The following is a 24,350-nucleotide window of genomic DNA, read 5'->3' as shown; positions in this document are numbered from 1 at the left end:
AGAAAGGGGTCGTAGAGGAGGTTCCAAACCGCCAAAAATTACTCATCATTTTGTATTTTTTGAGCTGCTACGGCGAAAGGAAAACTTTGAGACTTAAAGAGAAACCTGCTTAATTTGTTTTTGAAGACTATAAATCAAAAAGTTCAGAAAAATGGTGAAAGAGGGATATTGCAAAAATAAAGACCACCGGACTAGTATATCAGCTACAAAACTGTTTCAAGAGCAATTAGAAATCTCCATGACTCAGTTAAAAATGTTTATGTGCCATACTTGTTGTTGGATAGTTTTAAATTACGTTGTGTTTTACGTTATGTTGTTATCATATAATCCTCAGGAGAAATTTATCAACGCAGCAGCGTCTTAACATTAGGTTTTTGGCACAGTTGGAGAATTAAAAAATTGATATGTCACTTGGTTTATCATTTCTGAAGAAAGGTTGTAGCTAGGCTCTGCTTACAGCTTCCAATCTATAATCAAGAAAAAGCCTAGTCAATCGGAATTTTTTCTCGGTGACTTCAGTTAAACTTACATTTGCTCATATTCAGGATTCCTGTGATTTTGTAGAACATCTTTAGTTCAAACTTTGAAAGTCTGCTGAAAAGAATCTGAATTACTAAAAAAAATCGATGCGACAGAAACTTACCAGCTGGAGAAGAGTAATAGGCGTTATTCTGGTTGAAACTGGACGATCGAAGTGAACTGCGACTACTTTGGGGGCGTCTTTTAAAGGGCCGCTGGTCATGTGCCGAATTGAGTCCCCCCACTCTCAGACACCCGCACGTGTGTGTGATGTTATCTGCAAAGCTGTCTGGGTAAGTTGCGAGCACTTCGTAGATATCCGAGTAGTGATCATGGGTGGATTCTCCACTGCCGATGCAACACGTGATGAAATTCAAATGCTGGTTATCTCGAGCATGACCAAGAAAGTATTTCATGAGGTTCTGCGATGATGCACACCTGCAACACTTTCATTTCAAGTCAGAGAATATTGACTCCCTTTACCGTCAAATCTAGTAACCTCAGCTGCTTCAAATGTTCTGCCAACAGCAAAAGTTTTGCTGGATCAACAATTTCAGGCATAGGTTGAATTTCTTTTTGTACAAGAATATTTTGGTCTGGTGAGGCCCGGTGAGCGACCAAAGTTTGATTAAAAATCTGATCAACAGCCACGTGGGTATACAACGCTTTGCACATGTTCACGTAATGCATTTTCGTTATTAGTTCGACATTAATCAGTGAAACGTAACTTAGTAGTTCTCGGTTGAGGTGCCAGACAGAAACCGGTATACCCAGACCTTCCTAGAACAAAAAAGCCTCGGTTTCGTGCGTTTGTTAGTCTTTCGAGCGTTCACCAGATTTCGTGTATTCATGTTCAGATTTTTGTGTGTTCATCAAATTTTCCGGCGGCCATCAGGCTTTTGTGCGTTAATCAGAACTTAGAGCATTCATCAGTCTTTCGTGCGTTTAAGTCCAGATTTTCGTGAGTTAATCATACATTGGTGCCAACATCAGATTTCTTGCGTTCCTGTTCAAACTTTTCTGAGTTTATGTTCCAAATTTTTTGCGTACAAAACTAGACGGAACGCAATAACTAAGCATACCTTATGTACTTGAATTTAATATAATTGATTTATTTTGTATATATAGCCTCAAAATTAGTAAAGAGTTTGTAGGGCTTTAAAAAATTTGTTGTTTTCAGTCTGGGTTAATATTTAAAATTCAAGAAGTTAAAAAATTTTGAATTGATCATAATAGCTGAGCGCGATTCTTTCCGCAATCGAATTTTTTCTATTTAAATAAACTCAAGTGAGTTTGGACTTGAAAGCTGCCGCGTGAATGTCTACTCAGGAGTAATGTTATAACGCATTCGTTAGACATTATTCTTTTACCGAAAATTAGTGCGTTCATATCCAATTAAAAAAAAAGTAATGCGTCTACTTTCAGACTGCGTGAGTTTATGTCCAGATTTATGTGAGCTCTTTGCCAGACTTTCATTTGTTTTTGAATGTTTCCAGACTATGCAATTTTGACTGAATAGTTCTCTTCTTGTGGTTATCTTTGTTGTGGACATACTTGATTCCGTCGTATACTGGGAAGAGTCAGTATATGAGCAAAGTTTCAATATCTAGGCCTTCGCCTAACTAAAAATAGCCATAACATGTCAACATTTTTCGTGAAAACTTTTCTTAAAAAGATATTAGCAAAACGAAGTTTGAGATGTAGACCGAAATCAACCCTGGTCAGATAAGTTTCAGACCATCCCAAGTTTTGACCAGCAAATCAAAATTTTGCCTTTATGTATCAAAACTCATTTACACATCGCTTTCAGAACGCAAATACTATAGTGGAGAGAAAAATTGAAAATTTACGAATTCCTGGTAAACCTAATGATTTCCAGGTTGCCAGACAAAGGATCATATATCATTTTTTTCCAAAAAATTGTAGACCAGTGTTAATCTGGGAAATATTTTATGAATTACATGATATCAAACATGATCTTTGTATGATTTCTAGGAACTGTGAATCCTGGAGAGTTAATTTCTATAATTCGGTATGGTTGATTATTTATTGTTCCAACTAACCATGAAGTCCAGAACATGATGAGAGTGTATCTGTATCGGGTGTCTTCAGTTCCCCCAATAGGGTACAATGACTGCCACTCTCGAGTGATGACATTGAACACATCCACAGAAGGACACGGAGTGATACGTCTCAGACATCCTGGACTGATCAGCCTACCTCCTGTCGCTGTAACAACCAAACTACCCAAATCAGTGCTGTTTCAGAACAAGTTCAGAGAAATTTCGGTTCTCAGTAATTATCCATAAATATTTCAGAAAAGACTCCTGCAAAGATCCTGAATCTCTCTCAATCAGAAGAACATTCAGAATGCATTTCTGAATTATCACTGAATAAGAATTGAATTAAGAAAGTTTTTTGTCGCCATCAATTTCGTAAAAGCACAGGATTGATAAAATGTACACAAATAGGCGAAATAATTTTTCAACTTTTTTTGCAGAGACCAAAATCTTTGTTGATGTCAAATTTTTGTAATAATTGAAAACCAATTGTTATCATTGCTCGAGAATTGCTGCTGAATCAAGAATGTCGCGTAGAAAATAAAAATTATTTTTCTGATTTTACCTGTTCCAGAAGTTGCGAGACCAGGCGACCCAGAGGCCGAATGTCCGCCTAGCATCATAGAGGAGGAGGTCTGTGGCAGCTGATGCTTCTCATACGGCAAAGAGTCAGTCAGAACACAACAGCCTGTTTGGGGCCATCTAAATTGTCGAAAATTGTAAAACTGAGTAAAAGAATATGCTAAATACTGTCAACTCATGGTTGTTGAGCTCCATCAAGGAAGTGTTTTGAGGTAGCAGATAAGCTTTGCAACGTTACAAAAAAGTTTAGAAAATAAGAACCCGTGCTTATTCCAATTTTCTAAATTTATTTGGTAATTACTAATCCTATGCTAGACTTGTTTATTACTGGGTCATTTTTGACCGATCAATATCTTTTGTGGAGAGATACACAAATTTTTACATAGAAAAGTGCTTTGAAAGTTGAATCTCGTGAAACTGCGAAGTTGAGCTACTTCAGATTAAAACACGTTTTTTAGTTTTTTTTTCATTAGAGTTCTTATAGGTGAAAACCGTTTCTACTATTTCAAAAAGTGAAATTGGGATAGATTCCACATATATGAAAATGTTTTAGGGACACTTTTATTTACATAATTTGACTGAAAAATAAATAAGTTTAATTTTGCATTTTAAATTAGAACAATTTTAAATTAGAACATATTAAATTGGAAACAATTTTAATAAATTGTTTCCAATAAAGAAAAATGCTTAAAACAACTTCTAGCTATAAAACAACTTTAATGGGGGACTTTAGTCAATCTTCGCCGATAGATAGATTCATCCTGCAGAGTTGTGATTGGTATTATTAGAAAGCTAGTCAAGCGTAAAAATCAAATTTATAAGATTTTTTTTAAAATTTTGAATATTTTGAGGAGTTAAGGAAGTCTAAATTTTTTTGTGGAAGTTAGGCTCACTTCCGATGTTTTGTTCACATTCTTCGTAATCTTTCTGGTCTATTTGGCTGAAAAATATGTTAATGATAGCCTCCTCCGTCTTACACTTAGAGAAAAAACATAACCGAGTAAACGTCGGAAAAATTGCTCTAGATCGACTAGTGGGAGCTCTAATCAATTGTAGCCTGCTCCAGTTGGGGGAGTCTAAATTGGACTAAAAATTCAAAAGTGGGCTTTAAATAACCAAATTAGAGGTTAACATATACCACTGTTAAGATTTAAAGTGAAGAATGGCACCAGTTTCGGCGCATTTTACCACTTATCATTTGATTTTTAGTATTAAAATGCTGCCAATTGAGTTCAGCTGCTTGAGATTGTGATTGAGAGAGAATTTTAGATCACGCGAAACGCAAACAACTAAGAGCGTAAAAATCACTTGAAAAGTCAAAACTGTCTAGCAAAAATTTTGCATAAAAAAGACACACACGTTTACAATAATTGCTATGAACTTCGTTCAAGAGCAATTAACCAAGTAACTGAATTATTTGAAGCTATTCTGTTAGCAAAAATTTCGGCTAAAGTTTTGAAAAAATAGCAAATTTCTCATTTGTCATGAAAAATGGCACCAAATATGCTTCCTTAGCCAACATTGTCAAAAAATTAGCGGTAGTGCAGACATGAAAACGTTAACAAAATCTTCGTTTACTTACATGGGGGCTATTTTTAGCTCTTGTTCCTTAGAAACTGTTCTGGAAATGATGATTTGGCGGCTTTTCGCTAATTTGAACCGATATTTATCAAAAAATGCACAATTATTTTGCCAAAACATTTATTATACAATTGGTTTTAACAAAAACATATTTTAACAGCCGCGCATTGATAGTATGGCTAGTTTAAGTCCATCCATGACTTTGCAATGAAAAAGAATCGGATTGTATTTTTATCTGTCCCTTTAATTTTTTTTTGCATTTTTTTGTCCTATTTATAGACAAGTCTGTTTTAATTTACTGAATTTCAAATTTTGAGAGCTCTCATTAGGGTTAAATTGGGGCCTAATGATTAAATGTTTGTGGTTTTTTAAGATTATGTTTTTTGCTTCCAATGAAGTGTCTTGGTAAATTTTTATTTTATTCTTGAATTTTGCCAACATTTGTTTTTATCTTTGTAGACTTATGACTGAGGCAAAACAATAAAAAAATCAAACTTGCTATCTAAGGAGCTATTAAAGAATTTATCTATTAGTTTCAGTTGATAACTAATGATGATTTTTCGCTACTATAACGTCATATTGACATACGATCTCCTTCGCAGTAACAAGTTAATCAGTTTTATGCTTCATAGTTGAAAGCTTGTGGTTGTTATTATTTATGGTTTCAAAAATTTTTAGTTGTTTGTTTATTGGTATGCAATTTTGGAGAAATACTAGTCTCAATGGCCTTCCATGGACGTTAAGGATGAGCTAATTTCACGATAAAAATGATTATTTGATAGTTTGGAACATTCAGTTCCTTTGGAAAAAAGTCGATGCCAAGCGCCCCCCCCCCCCCTCTTATTTTGAGAGAGAGGAAACACTCTCTCGCAAAATTCGATTCTCTCTCGTAGCTCAGTTGCGTTCTGATAATTGAGAGTTTTAGATGAGTTCACATTTGAAGGAAAGTTCTGATTTAATTACAGTGAATGAAAGCTGGTTCTACCCAATTTAATCTATCTATTTATGGAGGGCCACAATCTAATGTCGGTATGTATACCCATGTTTTCACATTACACGAAAAATCGTGTGAAAAATTAACGAGTTAATTTTTCGCGTGTGAAAACACACGACTTGCGACTACCACACGAAAAATCGTGTAATTCAATGCTCACACGAGAAGAAATCGTGTGATCCCACACGAGAAATTTTAAGAGTGTAAAGAAAGCATTTCCAATTATTTTTGTTTAAAATGACTTTCAATCCCATTAAGTTGATGGTAATACCTCACCTTGTGTTTTTCAAGTGGGCCTTGATGAAACAAAACAGACTGAGTGGTCTGAAGGTATCCGTGGGAACAAGAACAATGTTACTCTCAGAACAAGTGGCATGGTTCACAGGGTACCCATATGACGTCACGTGATGCGAAGTCTGGTTGTTGGGGGCTGGTGTGGGGTGGCCGGGTAAAAACCGGTTAAGGCTGCTGTTGTAATTTTTGTTATTGTTGTTATTGTTATTGTTGTTGTTTACAATGCTGTTGCTTTCCCCAGACAGTGCAAGAAGGCTAATTTTATGTAGAGGGCGGTCCACGTTCATCTTTAAAACAGAAATTAACACGTTCAATCATGCGATGTGATTACTTCACCACTAATTATTCACCCCTATCATTTCACCCCAATCATTTCACTCCTTTATCATTTCACTCAGATTTTAATCATAATATAATCGATACTGTTAACATTGGTAGTATTATCATTTGGCCATTTCTCTCGGACCTGGCCATGCCTCAGCTGTTCGTGGGACTTGATATGAAACTATCACAAACATTATTGACTTATTAAATTATCCCCTCAATTATGACAAAACTTGATTGTAATGCCGACTGCTAAATTTCGGGGTTAAATGAATTGGCGTGAAAAGAAATAGAACCAAGGAGAATATTCCTTAGTGTGTCATTAGGTCGCAAGCTCTCAAAGTCAGGTTCCAAATCCGCATTTGGAATGGAGCTAATAAAGTACTAAAATAAACAAGGTAATGTGCGTTTGCACATGATGTTCCGAACCGAGCTCATCTACATTTTTGGACATAACTGTCAACCAAATAAAAAGATAATCGCGAATGTGGTTAAAGAAGAGAAAAAGGAACACGACTATTGAACACTGACAAAATTTTTATGAATTCGCAAGTTGTTCATTAAACAAAATATCAGTTACGACGTAACATCAATAGTGAAATCAACCAATTTAATTTTTGAAAAACAGGGAAGTGGATGGGGCCCTCTCAATGATGAGAATTAGGTACAATTTAAAAATTATAATAAAAAAACTAAAAAAATTAAAAAAAAAACGATCGAAAACAAATAATATCGCAACCTTGCTGTAAACTTACTGCATTGAATAACTTCATTCATTCAACACTCATTTAGAGGCTCATGAGATCTCTCAGATCTTTACGACTACATAAAGAATGAATAAAACAGGCAAAAACAGCAAATTAAAAAAAATGAGAGAGAAAATTGTCGAAACATTAAAAATTGAAATATCCCTAGAAACTTTTTTTTAGCTTTCAAATAAGTTATTCACAAGAGTTGAATGATTTTGTAACAACATGACTTCTGAAAATCAACATCTATCAAAACCACGAATTTTTTAACGCCGTAGTTTCAAAGCCATTAAATTCAATAGCTTTCAACGGAAATCAACAAGTAACAAATTATAATAAGTTTTGCTTGGATGAGAAGGCAAAAATTTGTATCGTTCCTAAATCATCAATAAGTCATCACAAAATGTCGAATGACTATGAAAACGACAGCAATTAGAGGCGAGAACCAAAAAACCAGTAGAAAAGTGCCTTTAGACAGTGTCGAAGCCACTAAAACCTTACGTATTCTGTGCAAACATTATCCATGATCTGTCGAAAATCTTCTCTATGGCATTGGGAACGGGCAATAATAGGTTAATGAGATAAGATTTCAAAAGTATCCAAAATTATGAAAAAATAACCAAAAATTTTTTAAAATTTTGTGAAATGTCGTGGCATCCAAGTAATAAAGAATTTAGTTAGAAGATAAAAGCCTAACCAGATTATTTTTGGTTGCAGTAGAAGAGAAGGGGGGTTCTGTTAATAGTGATACTGACTTTCAGCTCTTAGAAACAAAATTAAGATCGGTTGATGTTAATTTTTTTTTTCGAGAAAATAATTTTAAGGTTTTAACAGCCAATAGCTGTCACCTCAAATTATTACATAGGTTCGCCTAGTGTTCTATTGCACTTTTGGTCAACGAGTCTATGTCATAGGATAACAAATTTTAACTAAAATTTCAAAAAGAAAATCAAAATTTCATTTAAAAAAATTACTAAAACTCAGTGTCGGAGCCATAAAAAATTGAGCGATTCCTTTAAAACGAATTATTTGTAATGAGGTTTGTCAGGAACCAAACCTGGATTTTTAAAGTGACTTTTCTCTAAAAGACCAGAAAAAAATGAAATGGGTTTTAAAATATCAGCTCTCAAATAGAAATCGATTTTTTATAGTAAAATTCTCTATTAGACAAAAACTGCCGTTTTTAATGGCCTTTCGTCTGTTAAAAGCACAAACTAGTTTAATTTTTTGAAGAAATTGAAATTTTGAACTAATATTTCTATAGAAAAAATCCCATTTTGTACAAAAAGTGAACAAAATTATGCCAAATATCAAGTATTTACACAAAAGTTTAAACCTCGATAACTCCTCGAAAAACAAGAAATGCAAAAATATTTTAAATTCCAAACTCTACGCCGATTAAGCGTTTTAATGACAGCACTCACTTTTCTCTGCAATGAATATATTGATCGGCCAAAATTGTCTGAACAAAAAGAAACCATTTGAGTATATAGTTCCTCCCCCCACAAGTGGGGGTCAGAACAAAAAAAGAGCTAGGTGGAAGCGTACAGGCATATTAAACTGAAAACTCTCTTGTAAGATCAACTTTCTTTTCTCATCTTTACTTGAAAATAGATCATGTTTTGAGAAATTCGGGTATCAGTATTGAAAATAAATTTACAAAACATATTATTGTTTAAAATTTGTCACTTCTGCTGCTTATACGGATGAGCAAAAAAAAGTGTCTGAAGATAGAAAAGAAAAAAACACCAAAAATTTTAAGAAAATAGATTAAAGCAAGTAACGACAGACAAATTGCTCTCCAACGACAGTGGTTGTAGCCTAGACAGTTTTTTAAGGGATGCAAACAATTGCTGTCCAATCTGGAGCTCCAACCCTGACTTCTAGTATAACAGACTAAAACATTACCCAATAGTCTATCTGGTTTTTGAGAAACTTCATCTTACAATCGCGTTTGCTTTAGCAGCACTCTTTAATTTATGAATAAGAGAAAATTAGGTTACCCAAAATCAAGAAGTAAAGTGTGAAAAAACAACAAGTGAAGTGAAATTGAAAGAATTGTTTGGTAGAATTTCACTGCGGTCAACCTAAAATTATGTCTAAAAGGACACACACACACACACACACACACACACACACACACACACACACATACGCACACACACACAAAAACAAGAATTGGTCCAAACTTCAATTAAAATAATTGCAAAAACTCATTAGAGGCTGATATAACATCAATACGTTTTTTACAAATCAAAAGACCAGTTTTTCGATTCATAGCCTTATTTTCAAATGAAACTAAAATTAAAACTTTTAATTAAAACTCACAAGAGGAAGTTTTTCACATCAGATTAAAATAAAAGCCAAATCAAAGCAAACATGAAGGAGCGTTTCCAAAAAAAAGCAGATAGTTTAGCTCTTCCCCAGTGCCAAAACCCACCAAACCCACGCAAAGTTGACGCAATTTATTAATCCTTTCAAAAAAAATTGGTTTCAAAACTCTTACATAATTTTGCGTGTTCAAATAAAATTTTGAATGTTTTTCAGTCTTCAGTAATATAATTGAAAAACCTTCGGAAGAGCCTTTGGCCTAAATTTGGACTATTTCTTCTGAAATTGTTTCTTATTCAGAGCTTTTCGGAAATAAGTTTTTCAACATGATCTCAATTAAACTCAATTTTTTAGTATTTTTTGTTTTGCTGTTAATTCTCCAGGCATCGTGATGTTATTAAAAACAAGACAAAAAAGTGGGATCTGTCTTATCTTAATAATCGGTCATAGAACGTGAGAGGAATCAATTGTTTATTTTAAAAAAGTAACTCATATCTAACTTCGATTCTGAAAAAAAAAATTTTTGGTTTTTAGAACTAGATTGGTCAACAATCAAAATTGACGAGTTGGGATGAAAACGAACATTTTTGCTAGCTTAAGGTCTGGAGGAAAGATTTAATACAAAAAAACTTTCTGAGTTGGATCAAGCTTTTTTGTAACAATTAAAAACTTTACTAAATTTTATACACTTGTTGTTGTTTTCAGTCGGCTATTTTATTGCCTGCATGTTCAGAGTTCAAAATTTTTTATTATAGAGGGAGGCAGTTTTTGTAAGAGGATCTGCAAACATATTTTGATGATTTTTGAAACACATGATGATGAATTTTGTGGCATGACTTGAATCACACTTGAGTACTTAACAAAACACGATAATTTTTTTTTTAAAATGTTAGCTTTTCATGCTGCTTTAAAAAGGGTGCAGAATTTTTTTTTCTTTACGTGGGGTCTGTGGACTGCTGTTTCAACACATTTCCACTTGACGCTGTCTGATTTCCAAACGACTGTTTTAGAAAGTTGTAAAAAAGGTTCATAGTTGCCTATGTACAATCTTCAGAAACTTGAAACTAAATTCTCCTTTGCTTGACCACGCTGCCATTTTTTCCCGGTAAAATTTAAAAAGTTCCCAATTATTCGCCCGTTTACAGTGCTTTTTGTGTCTTAATTGAGTATCATCAATAACAAGTCTTAACTTCCCTGTAATAAGGCAAAGATTTATGAATTTGTAGATTTCTTTTTTTAATCAGACCATTTTATTTATAGGAGATAACTTGTTTCTCAGCTTATTTTGAGGTCATTTAAGTTTCTCTACTTCATTGCACTGATTGTAGCTCATCTGGCATTTTAATGCACGGCAATTTAAACCATTCCAATGTTTCGTTTTCAAACATTTAACTTGTCAATCGATAATTCGAAAGAAAGTAATGTACTTTCTCAGTAATCTGACAATATTAACATCCATATTGCTCTAAATGTATGAATTTCTGAATAGTACTTCTTTTCCTTTCTGGGCTGCTGAGGTTCATTTGCTTTACTGAATGTCAACAATTGGTTTTATTTTCAAAGTCATCCAGGTATTCAGATTTGTGGTATCCTCAATGCTTTGGATAATTTTCTAGAAGGTTCAGGACTGTTACAGATGTGGTCTGTTTCAAAAAACAGTCCTTTGTTTCAATTTCCAACTTTGACAGCATTATCAATATCTTTGCTATTTCCTTTTCATTTCTATCGGCTAACTTCAACCCTTCGCTCTATTGGATTTGCATTTAAAAAGGCGTTATCCAGTAGATATTTGGTAGAGGAATTGTGCAGCATTGTCGTTTGATTGTAGATTTTGCCCCCATATTTGAAAAAGTTGAGTAAAAAACCAAAAAGGAAGACTCAGCGTACGTTGATACGTTGATGCTTCTTTTGTGAATAAAATCATCATGGCTGCGCTTAAATTTTATTGCAACAGTATGCTTCACTTAATATGTCTCAGGTTGAGATCCAGACCCAAATTTTTGACTGATCAGACTTTTCAGACCAAAATTATCTCTGATCAGACTTTCCAGACGGAAATTCACCCTGATCAGACTTTTCAGACCGAAGGTGTTCTGATCAGACCATCTTCAGGCCATGGTTCAGACTCAAATTCTGACTATTGCCCAGACCCTAATCAGACTATGATCAGACTCAAGTGCGCTCGAAGAGGTTATTATCAGACCCAATTGCGCTCGAAGCATTTATGGTCAGACCCAGTTGCGCTTGCAGCCATTTATGATCAGACTGAAGTTCGCTCTAAACCGGTTCTGATCAGATTCAAATAGTCTTCGAAATAGTCTGATCAGAGAAAGAATTTACTTATGAAAAAAATCTCCTAATTTTGCTATAATATATTCATTTCATAAAAACTGTTTGCAGTATTTATTTCATTTAAGGAAAAATCAATTATAAAAGCATTGCTAAAGAAAATGAAACCCAACTGTTGAGAACAAATTTTATTTAGTGTACCGTTTAGTGTATGTTTCTGACTCAATGGATGAATTTAGACAGCTTTCCATAAGAAACATTGTGGTCTCCAGTTGATCAAAATTTATTCCAAGGGGACCGGCCCCTGCTATCAGCTTGACTCCTTTTTTATGATCTGATCTATCGGACTTTAGATGAGTCTCTCATCATAACGCTTCTTTATGGCTGCCTCTTGGCAGAGCCAACATCTCTGAGTTAAAAAAAAAACAAAAAATTGAAAAAAAATGCGCTCGAAATGGTCCCCGATCAGACCCAATTGTGTTCGAAAACATTTCTGATAAGACCCAAGTGCGCTCGAAGAGTTTATGATTAGACCTAATTGCGCTCGAAGTCGCCTCTGATCAGACCCAAGTGCGCTCGAACCCACCTATGCTCAGACTTTTCAAACCAAATCGAGCTCTGATCAGACCATCTCCAGACCATAGACCAGACTGTAGTGCGCTCGAACTTCCTTTCAGACCCTGTAATTTCGGTCTGGGAACACACGGGTGTGCGCTCGACTGGGTCTTATCATAAACAAATTTGGGTCTGGACCTCAACTTGGGATGGCATGTCAAAAACAATTACCTTAACAGTTTTGTTTTTCAAGATTTGTGGGAAATGATTTCCACTTAAAAAAGTGGAAAAAAATTTTAATGATATATTGGAATTTTGTAGCTATATTTTTGTCAATTGTAGATAAATTGTTCTGTTGTATATTAATAAAATTTGTATAATAAAGATACTTTATATTCTTGACCTATAATTACTAATTTTTTTGAGCCCAAAGACTCAACCGCCTGTAAGCGAAACGCAACATCAAAATGAGTCTGTTAAATAACTAATTTAAAGACTGATGAACTGATGAAGCAAAATGGAAACACAAATATACCAAAAATAGCCCGCAGATTGCCGGATAAGCTTCAAAATAAAATTGAGTGCCGTGGAATGAAAACAGAAATGAAGCATTAAGCAGCGATATGCCAATGAAAATTGTAAAAGTTCACTCACCAAAAACTTTTATATGTGGGTCTTTATTACACGCGTGAGATACTTTGATCATAAACTAATTCAAATTAAAGTCAAGTAATTTCATTGAATGAAGTAAGTCAGGTATGATCAAAATCTTATCATGAAAACGACCTTATAGCTTCTGCTATAGAGAGTGAGCAACACCATTGCGAGCGCAAACTCAGTCAGTGAGAGGAACAAGTCAATTGGAAAAATTTTGCTGTAAGCAAATATAGAACGAAAAAAGATTGTCAGACAACGAACCAAAATGCATAGCAGGACAAGTGCTAATACAATTCAAAGAATTCTCATTAAACATTGATTCGTAGCACATTCAACTAAACCTAGGTTGAATGTGCTATGAATGACAGTAAGAGTAAGAATTCATTCGAAGAGGTTTTTTCCATTCTTTTGCTGTGTGAATTAGGGTAAAACAAAAAAAGAGTCCGATGACGAAAGAAATGAAAGTTTCCAGTATAACAAAAAACACTGATAACTTGATTCTACATAATCTCAGATTAAAGAAAACATCTGGCAATCTTAAAAAGTGGCCAAAACGCCAACGATGATCAAAAATTGATAGGCTCTAAAAACCGATGGCGGGGTTAATCGTTCATAAAACAACTGATGATATTATTCTTCATAAAAAGATGAAACTCTGCAATCAACAGTGCGAACCAAATGACAGATTTTTAAAGCATGAGGCAGATAGTATTTTTAAAGGCCATACTGAACTTTTCGAAAAGAAAGATTTCTAAAATTCAGGACTCGAAGGCAGTAAAATTCTTGTTTTGGTCCCACTGCAGTAAAGACAAAATAAGATTACCGTCTCATTTGTTGGAGATATCATATTAGCTAAAAGTTATAACCAATAAAAAATGTGTAGATCGAGTTCCAGCAAACAAAAAAGAGTGAAGAAAAATAGATTAAAACCATTTTCTATTTTAACATTTGAAAAAAAGCAGAGCGATGAAAAGAATAGTGAATATGGAGACAATGTTAAAAACATTGAAACAAACAAAACCACTTCATACTTTTATTAAGTTATAAATCAATTGAAGAAAAATAATATATAAAAAAATAATTTTCCTTACTTAGCATTCGAGGCGTAAAAAATAAACAGACATAATCCCGTATAGAAGAAAGAGTAAAAGCAGAGCTCACAGATTGGACACCTTAAAATATTTTCCTAAAAGAATGTTTTTAAATTTCATTTTGAAAAATTTCTCTAGTGATTAAAAAAATTAAATACAAATATGAACTCGGTTTAAACGTGTACATTAAATTTAAATGTGTTCAAAATATTAAACAGGTTTAAATGTGTACCTTAATTTTAACTGTGTAGAAAATGTTCTAAAAAAGACGTCATAACAAAGAATTCAATGCATGGACTATGATAAGGAAGTTGCCCTATACGTTGAATTTTGAAAAAAAAAGTCCGATAGAAATTTAAGTTAATAAAAATGCCAAAATTTAATTCAAAAATTGAGAAATGGGTCTAATACAAAATTGGGTCCAATACAAATTCATGTCATGCAAGCTTTGTTGTTAATTCGTCTTCAGTACGCTCAAATTGAATGACAAAGTAATTACTCAGAGATTTTTGTTTTCAGCAATTATCACTATTTTGTCATGTATAAAATGTTCAAAACTATAGCATAGATCGGTGGCCAAACACGCTGCTCACAACTGATAATCGTCCCGAACCCGCTTGAGGGGGCAGGAACTATAAACTCAAATGGTTTTTTTTGTTCAGACAATTTTGACCGATCGATGATTATGATGATGATGATGATGATGATGATGATGATGATGATGATAATGATGTTTGTTTCGCTCGTCTGAGCAGGAACTTCTTGAGCTGTTCCCAGCTCTCTTAAGTCCCTCTGTCGCAGTTGTGGGTTCAGTTGCAGTAGTTGTTGTCGTTGGGGGCAGTAGTTGGAGACTTAATCAGTGGGTGTTGTGTCGCAGTCTATATTCTCTTGCTTGCTGGGTTCAGGAGGCACTTTGGGAAGCTTGCGGAGTAGATTGGAGTAGAGGTAGTCTTGTCTGTCTTTGCATTCCTGGCGGAAATTGCTGCTGTCGAAGTCAGGGTACCGGGTGGTCCTGGCATGAATCACGGCATCGGCTACAATTTGGCTTGCGGTAGCGAGGATTTCAGGAAAGTCTCTCACTGTCATGGCCGGTTTGCTGACAATTCGTCCTGGTATTTGCTGCAGCGCTTGTAACTGGTAGTTGGCTCAGCTCGGAGGACAGCGCATTCGGCTAGATTGTGACTGCCTCCACATCTGATGAACCCAGCTTCTTGGGTGTATGCGTTCACCTTGTGACCAAAGCCTTGGCACCGATGGCACTGGATCGCCACATCACGTCTGGGAGGAGGAGGAGAAGAGGGCTGGGTTTTTCTTGATTCCTCACATCGGTGATGGGTGAGCCCGATATTCAGGCCGCGGTCGATCAGAAGGGTCTTCGTAGTCTCACACTAAATTGTGAAGACTCACTGTAGCCGGGTTGGTGCTTGTGTAGTTCGGCTTCTGATTCGCACTAGGCTTAACTTTCTTGGGTTAGTGGGATAATTTTATTGAACACTTTATTGTTGCGAAACTCTTGAGTGGAAGGAACGATATACTTAAATGGGTTTTCTGTTCATTAGTGGCATCATTAGAACACCCGTCCAGTGTAGAATATAGAACTAAGACAATTTTTTTAATTTTCGCTCTGTATATGGAGTTATCAAGTTTTAAATTTTGGTGAATATTAGACGTTTTTCAGCTGTTTTCTTCCCATTTTGATCAAATTTTCGTCAATTTTGACCAATTTGTCGTCCATTTTGCTAAAATATGTTAAAATTGTTAACTGTTGTGTTAAAGATTTTATCTCTAAAGATAGAGGAGGGTTGTTGAAATGTTCGATCCGAGTTTTTTGGCTAGATTTTACTCTAAACTGTTCAAAATTCAGACATTTTTTCCATCAGAAAGGGGACTAATTTTGCTCTCTAGCCCACTTGCTTTAAATTTGCAGGAAGTATAGACCATAAAACTGAGATTAGATTCTTTTTAAGCTCAAAAAAGAGCTAATTGCTCTCCCGCTGGATTTTAAGAGTCTTCTGGCATTATAATTTTGCTAACTTCTTGCAATTTCAAACTCAATAATTATACACAATGCTTTATTTATTTTTGACAGACCCAAAAATTTAGTAAAGAATTGATCTGTTTCGCAACCATTTCAACAATTCAGTGTTTTGTTAGACGCGCAGCAACATTTGGGCTGTTCTTGATCTCACTATGGGTCCATATGATAAAAAGATTTTAGATTTTAATGAGGCGCGACCTTTTTTTCAAATCATTTCCGCTATGTAATTGTTTTTTATGTAAAATAAGGACAAGAACTTCACATCAGGGATCAATTATTAACAGATACTATTTCCAATAAACGAGACCCAACAAGATTAAATTTTTGTTTCAGAGTTAAGCTGATCGTTTTTATGGCTCTGACAAATTGCTTTCATTATAAATTTTATGGAATTCTTTCCTTTTGCTTTCATTTCTTATACTTTTTGTAGCCCCGTGACTTAGTGTCCCCAATCAAAGATTCATTTAGCTTTTAGAGGTTATAAAAGAACCTAGACAATTTTTTCTGATTTTATCTAATGTCTGTTATGACTTTGAATATATTTGTTTTGAGAAAATATCGGTGAATTTCTGTTGTTTGCCATAATTTTATCTTATTTCTCTCAACTTCGGGTGTACTCTCAGTAAAAACAGGCGGAAACGGACTTCTTGTGAGACATAAATTAATTTGGCTTCTTTATTTAGGTACTACGCGTTTTGTTCATCTTTTATTTTTGATCATAATTGTATAATTTATGAGTTTATTTTGTTTCCTTGGCAAATTATCACATTATTGAAAAGTCTAATTAAAGGAAAGCACTGTAGGGAAAATGCACAACGTTGGAAAAAGGCGTATCTGGATATGTTAATTGTTTTTGTTTAATAGTTAATGCTTTTTGGGCTGAGACAGTTATCTCGCAAAACTTTGTGGGTTTTTTTGATTTTACCTATGCTTGTCTTTCTCTTCGTTGTTGTGCGCATATACTCGATAGCGATAGATAGGCCCAATTGGCTTTCTGAGGTGTTGACACTTAATCGGTTTTTGTTGTAATTCTATGTCTGCTATGACTTTTTAAAATTTTGTTTCCAAAAAAATTGAGTTTTTGAGCTTCTTCTTTTTTAAATAGTTTTTCGGTTGATTTGTAGATCAGTTCCTGTAAACACAGGTGACAACCGCTTTGCAGCAAGCTATAACTTAATCTTCATAGCGGTTTTAGTTTCAGACATTTGTACAACTGGATTTCATAACATGTTAGATTTTTATATGTTTGTACATTTCAAAGGATTTTCGTTTTCTTTTTGAATTATAACAATAATCTTTGATCCCATTGGCTTTGAAATTTTGCGCAATCAAAAGTTGGCTAATGTCATGTCTCAATTGAATTTCTGCCTCTGTAGATATAAATTAGCATTTTAGTTGTTTCCGTTGATATCTAATGACATTAATAACAGTGAAATTAATTGTTTTCAAAAACGGAAAAGTGTTTTTTTAACTTCGCACCTATTTGCTCTTTTTTCCTATCTGTTAACCAGTCGCATTGGGGACAACTCTGATATCTTTTCTAATGAAATATAGGTTAAATTGTTTTGGTTTTCATCGGCTCTCTAGCGTGGCATTATCGTACTTCATTGGTTGTTTATTCAACGATGTGTATGTTTTTGAAAGTTTTCTATCTCTTCATCATTTGGTAAGCAATTAAGTCAAGAATGTGGATAAGCGGGGTCGGAACATTATGCGCGTACGCACATTACCAAGCCGCCTGGTTTAAATCTGACATCAAGGGTCTAGAACTATAATCTTGAAAACAAGTACTTGATAATATATGTACTTTTTCTTTGACACATCCAAGGTCATTCATTTTTGTTAGATGCAAGACAATAACCTGTATGTTTTCATATCAGTACATGGATAATTGTCAGATTTGAATAATCTGATAAAAGTTGCTAAAAGTGCAGTTGATTCTGGTATATCATTTTCAGTACTATTAGGCAATTTAATTGTCTTAGTAGTGATAGAAGGTTGAGAAAAGAATCTAATGTAAACTGTCCGTAAGATAAGCTTGATATAGCTTTAGAAGAAGCTTTACTCAATGAGGATGATCTTTGGCTAGAAATATGATGTGATTATCAAGAATGAACAAGAGGAGGGGTTATTAGAGATACCCAAGTTTGAGAGCTTAAGACTAGTTGGTGCAATGGTTAACACACTAGGTGCGCATATGCTTGTGTTAAAATTAAGAACGGGTTTATCTTCACAATATGTTCCGACCACTTAGGCCCCCTTGTAGCTTCCACTAAAAAGTAATAGTTTGTTTAAGAACCTTGTATAGTTGTGGATATGCTTTCAAGAAAAGGTAAAATTGAAGTCCAGCAGCTTTAAGAAATGGCCATCAAAGTACTAGAAGTGCCATGTTTTGTGCGTCTGCGTTTAAATTTCATCAAGAGAGTTTAAGTAAAAATATTGGAAAGTAAAGGGAGCCAAAATTGATTAAAGAAGAGATTAATGGAAATGTAGGTTTGAAGAGGTCTGAGAAGCGGATTAAATCTGCAAATCTTTATTGCAATAGTCTATTGATTTTCTTGATGCACTGAAATGAGCAAAAAATTGTTTCTTCCGATACAGAAAGATTTCCGAATATTACAAAGAAGATAATGATACAGAAGAAAAGCCAACACAAAGTTGAGCAATAGTTAGCCTGTAGTCATATTTTTATTTATCTAAAACTTTTCAACCCGTTATAGAGGTCATCATCGGTTTTTCTGTCTTCACAGTGTTCTGGCACATAAATTTGTCCCCATTTAATAATTTGACTTCACCTATAAAACGAAAATTCGATTCGAAATGCGTTCCCTTTGCCTTAATTACCATTCACATTTATTATTTGTCAATATCAATTTCAAGCTACTGAAGATTTTTCAAAAAATTTTGCCAAAAGAGAATTACTAGGTCATTCTTTCCCCGTTTGTCTAAATTTCAATAGACCTAAATCTCCCAATTCACTCTAAGCCAAAAAGTGATTAAAAAGGCATCCATTTTAGCACCGAGTATTTTTTGTCACAAACGTGAGATTGCTTTTGACCGTTGAATGTTATGTGGAGAAAATGGGAACATAGAAGGAAAAAGTAGTTGCTAAAATCATGTACCTGTCTACTTTTATATGGCTACACCATTGAATTAGTGAAATTGGTCTCAAGGTTGGACCTATAAACTGGTCAAACACGTTATTTGCATATTACGAAAGAATTTGATAAAAACTACAGTAATTTCACGTTTAAATAGTTTGCAGATTTTTATGGTAGCGCAGAGGCAATCACCTGAAGTTACAAATTTAAATTTTAAGTAGTAAAATAATTGTAGGGTAGAGATGCTACAATTAGACGCCACATTTTTTACGCATTCATGTTCTATGCAGCCATGTCGACACAAATCTTACATATTAATGTTCAAATTGAACACATTTTCTTTTTGTAATTCTACTGCCTTTCCCATCAAACAACGAAAAAATTATTTGATCCATTAACATAAATAAATATCACTAGTATTAGGAATTAAATCTTGTCTGATCCGCTAAGCAGTGTACAGAATCAATCGAACTTGGCAGCTTTCTCAAGCCTGCTTAAATTATTTTGAGGTCAATTTTCTCTGAAAAATCAATTGAACATACCAAATTCAAGTCAAACAAGTTATTTCGATTGATATTTTTAGATCTGATATTTGAAGAGAAACTTCTGAATGTTTAAGCTTTCACTAAAAACTGATGCAAAATCTCTGATTACTGGATTAAAATTTTAATTCTAAGAAATGTAAGATTTCTTGGTATATTAGATTATATATAACGGCGTACTAAATACTGAAAACTTATTTAGCTACTCCAAAAATATAACACAAGGAAATTTTTGTTCAGCTTGTTAGGGTATATTAACTGCAGCGTTCCTACTACTAGCTTATCAAAAATAAGTTTGCCTTTAGCAATCTGTAACTTTAGAGGGCACAAGTGTAATTTAGCCCGTTGGGATTTCAAATGCATACGTTGATTGAAGTTCGTATATTTGCATATTACTGTTGGAATTCTAATTTGCAGATATGAGCGATGAAATCTGTAGCTGAAGTTAAATGCTCTTCATCTCACCCATAAATTCAGGGTTCAAAGATGGGGCATTAATTGAAACTCAGTCTTGCCTCTAATTGCAATAGAATACGGTAAGTTCCTCTTATTGCGCTATCCATTTCGTATTGGGATACATTTTAATGCTTATTTCTAGTTCCCAAGGTTGGTTTTGAAATTTCATTGCTTTTATCCTTTCAAAGTTTCATTACACACGATGAGAGTTTGTACGCCAGGTAATTTTCTTTGTTTTTTTTGCAAAATATTTTGGACAAACTGTTATAAAGAACAAGAACGTACCAAATTGAAACTGCATCTAAAAATCCAAATTCCCATAATACTTCTATAAGGGATATTGCAAAAAAATTAAAAATTAAACTTTGAGTGGGAGCTCAATTTCATATTTTGTATGCAAACAACTCAATGAAAATAAATAATTAAAGAGTTTCAAAGAATCATATTATCATTACCTTAGCACTGAAGGTAAAGTTATCTATATAGAAATAAATGATTATTTACACCGCTACGAATATGCCTTCCCTGTACAAGGAGAAAAGACTTAAACCTTGCGTTCCGAACCGAGATTTACAAAAATTGAGCAATATATGATTCCGCGAGGCCGGTTTTTTCTATTTCAGCCATTTTTTCACTTTTTGTTTACGCATTAAAGAGAAAATAGAGAGAAACATCATTTTGCAGCCCTCAGAGGTTCATTTTGATTTTTATTTCAAAAAACTACTAATTTTCTTGTATCATGGAACAGGGGGAGCAGTTTAAAAATTTGAAAGGAAAACTATGAAAGGAAAAGTAATTGGGGTGGGAGTTGAGGAGGATATTGCAAATTGATGATTTTAAATGATAGCAAAATTGTCCGTCCTGCAACTATACGAAAATATAAAAATATAATTGAATATCCATTTTTTTTCTCTTTTCTCAGGACCCAATTTAGATTCTTACATTTTTGAATCATTTCACATTTCAGGCAAAATTAGGAAAAATTTACTCGACAGTGAAATCGAAAAGTAAAACAGACAATAAACTTTTATCAGAAAAATTTAAAAAAAATAATATTCTTTTCTTTGAAACAAGGACAGAAAATTTAATATAATTTATTGCCTTACAAAAACTTAAAACTTCATAAAACGAGTGGTCTAAAAAAGGAAAAGCCGAAAAACTCACAAAAATTGACTTAGCTCTTTGGCTTCTCTGGCCTCTTGAACAAACAATTTTGAGTAAATTTGAGAGCCTCTTGTTCAGAAAAAAGTTGATCCTACAGCAAACGAAAAGTTGTGCAAACATTTTTGAGTTTAGATTTAGAAAGATTGAAACTTTTTCAGATAATGAGATTCGATATTAGAAGATATAGAAGAAAAATGGAAAAGCAGAAATTCATGTATTTCTGACAATTTTTGCTATGCATTGAAAACTTCCCACACTTCAACCATCTATAATTTTTTGTGTTGATACGACAAAAAATCTCTATTGCTTCCTCAAAAAACATTCAAAAAATTGACAACAAGATAGGAGAGCATTTGAGAAAAATTGAGAAAATTTTTTTTTGAACTCGCTAATTTAGACTCAAATTGACTTTGAGGTTTTTGTTCCTCAGTTGGCTTCTATTGACAGTTCACGTTTGTTTGTATTTTTATATGCTTTAACTTCAAAAAAAAACCAGGTAAAGTTTTTGTTTGATGAAGAATCTTTTTTCTAAGTTGCCGCAAAATACCAGCCCGAATCGAGTTTATCAGTTAAATAGCGTTTCCATACGACTATGATCATCCTTTATTTGGAGTTTGTTTTAAAAAATATCAGAAAAGAAAGATTTTTTTTTATAAAAGAACGAAGAAGATTATTAACTTTGCCAACACTCAATACTGCAACTATTCTCTCAACTTACGCCTGGTTGACTTTAAAAACTTGTTTTTCCAGATGACACGAATTTGATTGAATCATCAGAATATAGAAAGAACCCGCGTGATGCAACTAAAAATCAAGAAACTTCAGTATTTCAGCAAAATAAATGTTGAAATCATTTTTCACGCAAATTCTTCAAAATTTAAGGTAACACAGAAAAATTTCGTGGTTGGGCTTGAATTGAACTGTTAAATATTAGAAATTGTTCGTATACCAGACAATTGAATTCAACTTGGCTTTAGACAGAGTTTTGGCAAAAGGAAGTTTGTAAAAATATAATTTTTGATGATCGGTTGATATCCGGTGACGGTTTCTTTAGAAACATTTGCAACTGGATGTGTCTAACCAATTGGTAGGTACGTAATCATCTGGGCATATTGACAGCGAGATAAAAAAATGTGAAAAGTCATTCTTTCAATTGTTTGCTTCTTCTAGGGTGTAAAGTGATAGCCTCAGTTTTATAATAGTAATTTAGTGTCTGTGTTTGGTTAAGATAAATTTTCTTTGCGACTGATTCCTCTTGCTAAACCTAAATTAGGAGCTGCAAAATAATTGGCAATGCATTTGATTTATTATCTGTTAAACCCATATCAAAGTTATGGCAGTGATATTTTTCAGTTTTCATATTAAACAAAGTTGTAATCAATTTTGCTTCAAAAAGTTTCCGCAATTTAAGTTTTGCAAAAACTGATAGTCGAAAAAGCTTCTCCTCTCTGAAGAGAAAAATGCTTTTCACAAGACGTATGGTGGAATATTCGGTGTTAAGCAGTCTCGCACGAGCCGTCTGCTTTTACTATGCATGCACTGGTTGACTTTTAATCTGACGGCAAAACGCTTTACCCCTATCAAGTTGAAAGCTATTTAAACAGTTGCTACGAAAAATAGGTTAGTATTTTTTACTTATGGATTATAAGGGATCACAAGTTGACTATCCAATTGTAAAAGTGACAAATAATGGCATCGTTTGAGAGCAGCATTTACTGACTCGAGCTTATTTGTAGCAGTTTTCAAGTCTCCATTACACATTTGCCCATAAATCACTAACTAAAACGCACCCGTTTGAATTTTAAGATGCAATATTTCCTCATGAAAGCCGTAAATTGTCAAGAAGTTGCTTCGTAGGCTGGCATTCATTCAATTTTGTCATTTTAAAACTTTCAAATGATCTTTTTATTGACAAGGCGGCAATTTGAGTTTTATTCGTTTTTCAATAATTGTGGATATCTGTGTTATTTATGTTTAAAAATTGGACTTCCATTTTTTGATAACTCATTTATTGATCATTCTTCTGGTCATTTTGTCGATGACGTTTCAACACAATAAGAGGAAACAATATCCACCTTAATACGGAAACTGTTGTCTGAAAATTGTCTCAACAATTTTTTATCCTTGAATTTGGAAAAAGGAAACGACCTTTCTAATCTGTACTAGGATTACACTATAATGAGATAGAAATGGATATCATTTTTCCAATTCAAGGAAAAATTTCTGACGTCAGTTAGTTAATTAAAGACACATTACCATTGCCTAATTTTGCGTTATAATCCTAAACTCAAGTACTCATCGGTTTTTGATGTCCCGCTGAGCAAAATACGCCCATTCGCTTATTAGTTCAGTTTTTAACTTGGATTAATCCTTGATTACAATCATTTTATGGGGAAACATCACACAGCGAAAATATGAGGGAAAATAATCAACAGAATGATGGTAGTTTACTTATTCTTCAAGCAAAACCGGTTTAAAAGAGCACAGTTTTGTACGTCATATTATTCAGAATGTGATCTTGCTGAATCAAAAACCTTTTGATTTTCATAGCTATTGCCCAACACAGAAACAAAAAACCGCTCGTCATCAGATCTGAAAGAAAAAGGTAAGATTCAGTTTGATGTTAGATCATTTATGTGTCTGTATTCTACAGGCCACTACTTCATTACATGCGTCTACTAGTGCCAAATTTTTCTCACTTTTGTTGCTAGAGTTCAATTTTAATATCTCAACACAATACAAATGTGAATTCTTAACAAACCACCAGGAAAATTGGGGCTGCACAAAAGGGAACTTTTTAATTGTGGACGTATTTTCCGTTGTGGGCGTAGTTGCCAAATTGTGAAAACTATTTGCAGCCGCAAAACGGCACTCTTGAAAGTAGATACCACAACTAACTGTAATTAGTACTTAGGTCCTTTGAAAGGTCACTCCACGCTTTGACTGGAGGCGACAGCCACTTTTGAATTAAGCCAACTCAAAATTAAGTTAATTTGTTAAATTGCAGAAGGATCCCTCGACCA

General features: G+C 34.0%; 2 protein-coding genes across 3 annotated transcripts in view; one reads left to right on the top strand and one right to left on the bottom strand.

The window, feature by feature from the left end:
• The window catches only part of LOC142337714 (uncharacterized), a 159,921-nt gene that overhangs the window by 12,891 nt on the left and 122,680 nt on the right, over positions 1–24,350 (bottom strand). For both annotated transcript variants that reach the window (XM_075387172.1, XM_075387171.1), the window contains exons 16-19: positions 6,013–6,317; positions 3,145–3,281; positions 2,583–2,748; positions 644–957 (exon numbers count right to left, since the gene is read on the bottom strand). In XM_075387172.1, coding sequence (XP_075243287.1) covers positions 644–957; positions 2,583–2,748; positions 3,145–3,281; positions 6,013–6,317 — 922 coding nt within the window. The remainder of the gene's footprint in view (positions 1–643; positions 958–2,582; positions 2,749–3,144; positions 3,282–6,012; positions 6,318–24,350) is intronic.
• The window catches only part of LOC142337715 (uncharacterized), a 47,456-nt gene continuing 46,765 nt past the window's right edge, over positions 23,660–24,350 (top strand). Inside the window, exon 1 of the mRNA XM_075387174.1 lies at positions 23,660–23,932. The gene's annotated coding sequence lies outside the window, so the exon portion shown is untranslated. The remainder of the gene's footprint in view (positions 23,933–24,350) is intronic.

The sequence above is a fragment of the Convolutriloba macropyga genome, chromosome 4 (assembly GCF_964194025.1).
Source record: "Convolutriloba macropyga chromosome 4, txConMacr16.3, whole genome shotgun sequence".
Classification (NCBI taxonomy): domain Eukaryota; kingdom Metazoa; phylum Xenacoelomorpha; order Acoela; family Convolutidae; genus Convolutriloba; species Convolutriloba macropyga.
This window is presented reverse-complemented; position numbering and strand designations above follow the sequence as displayed.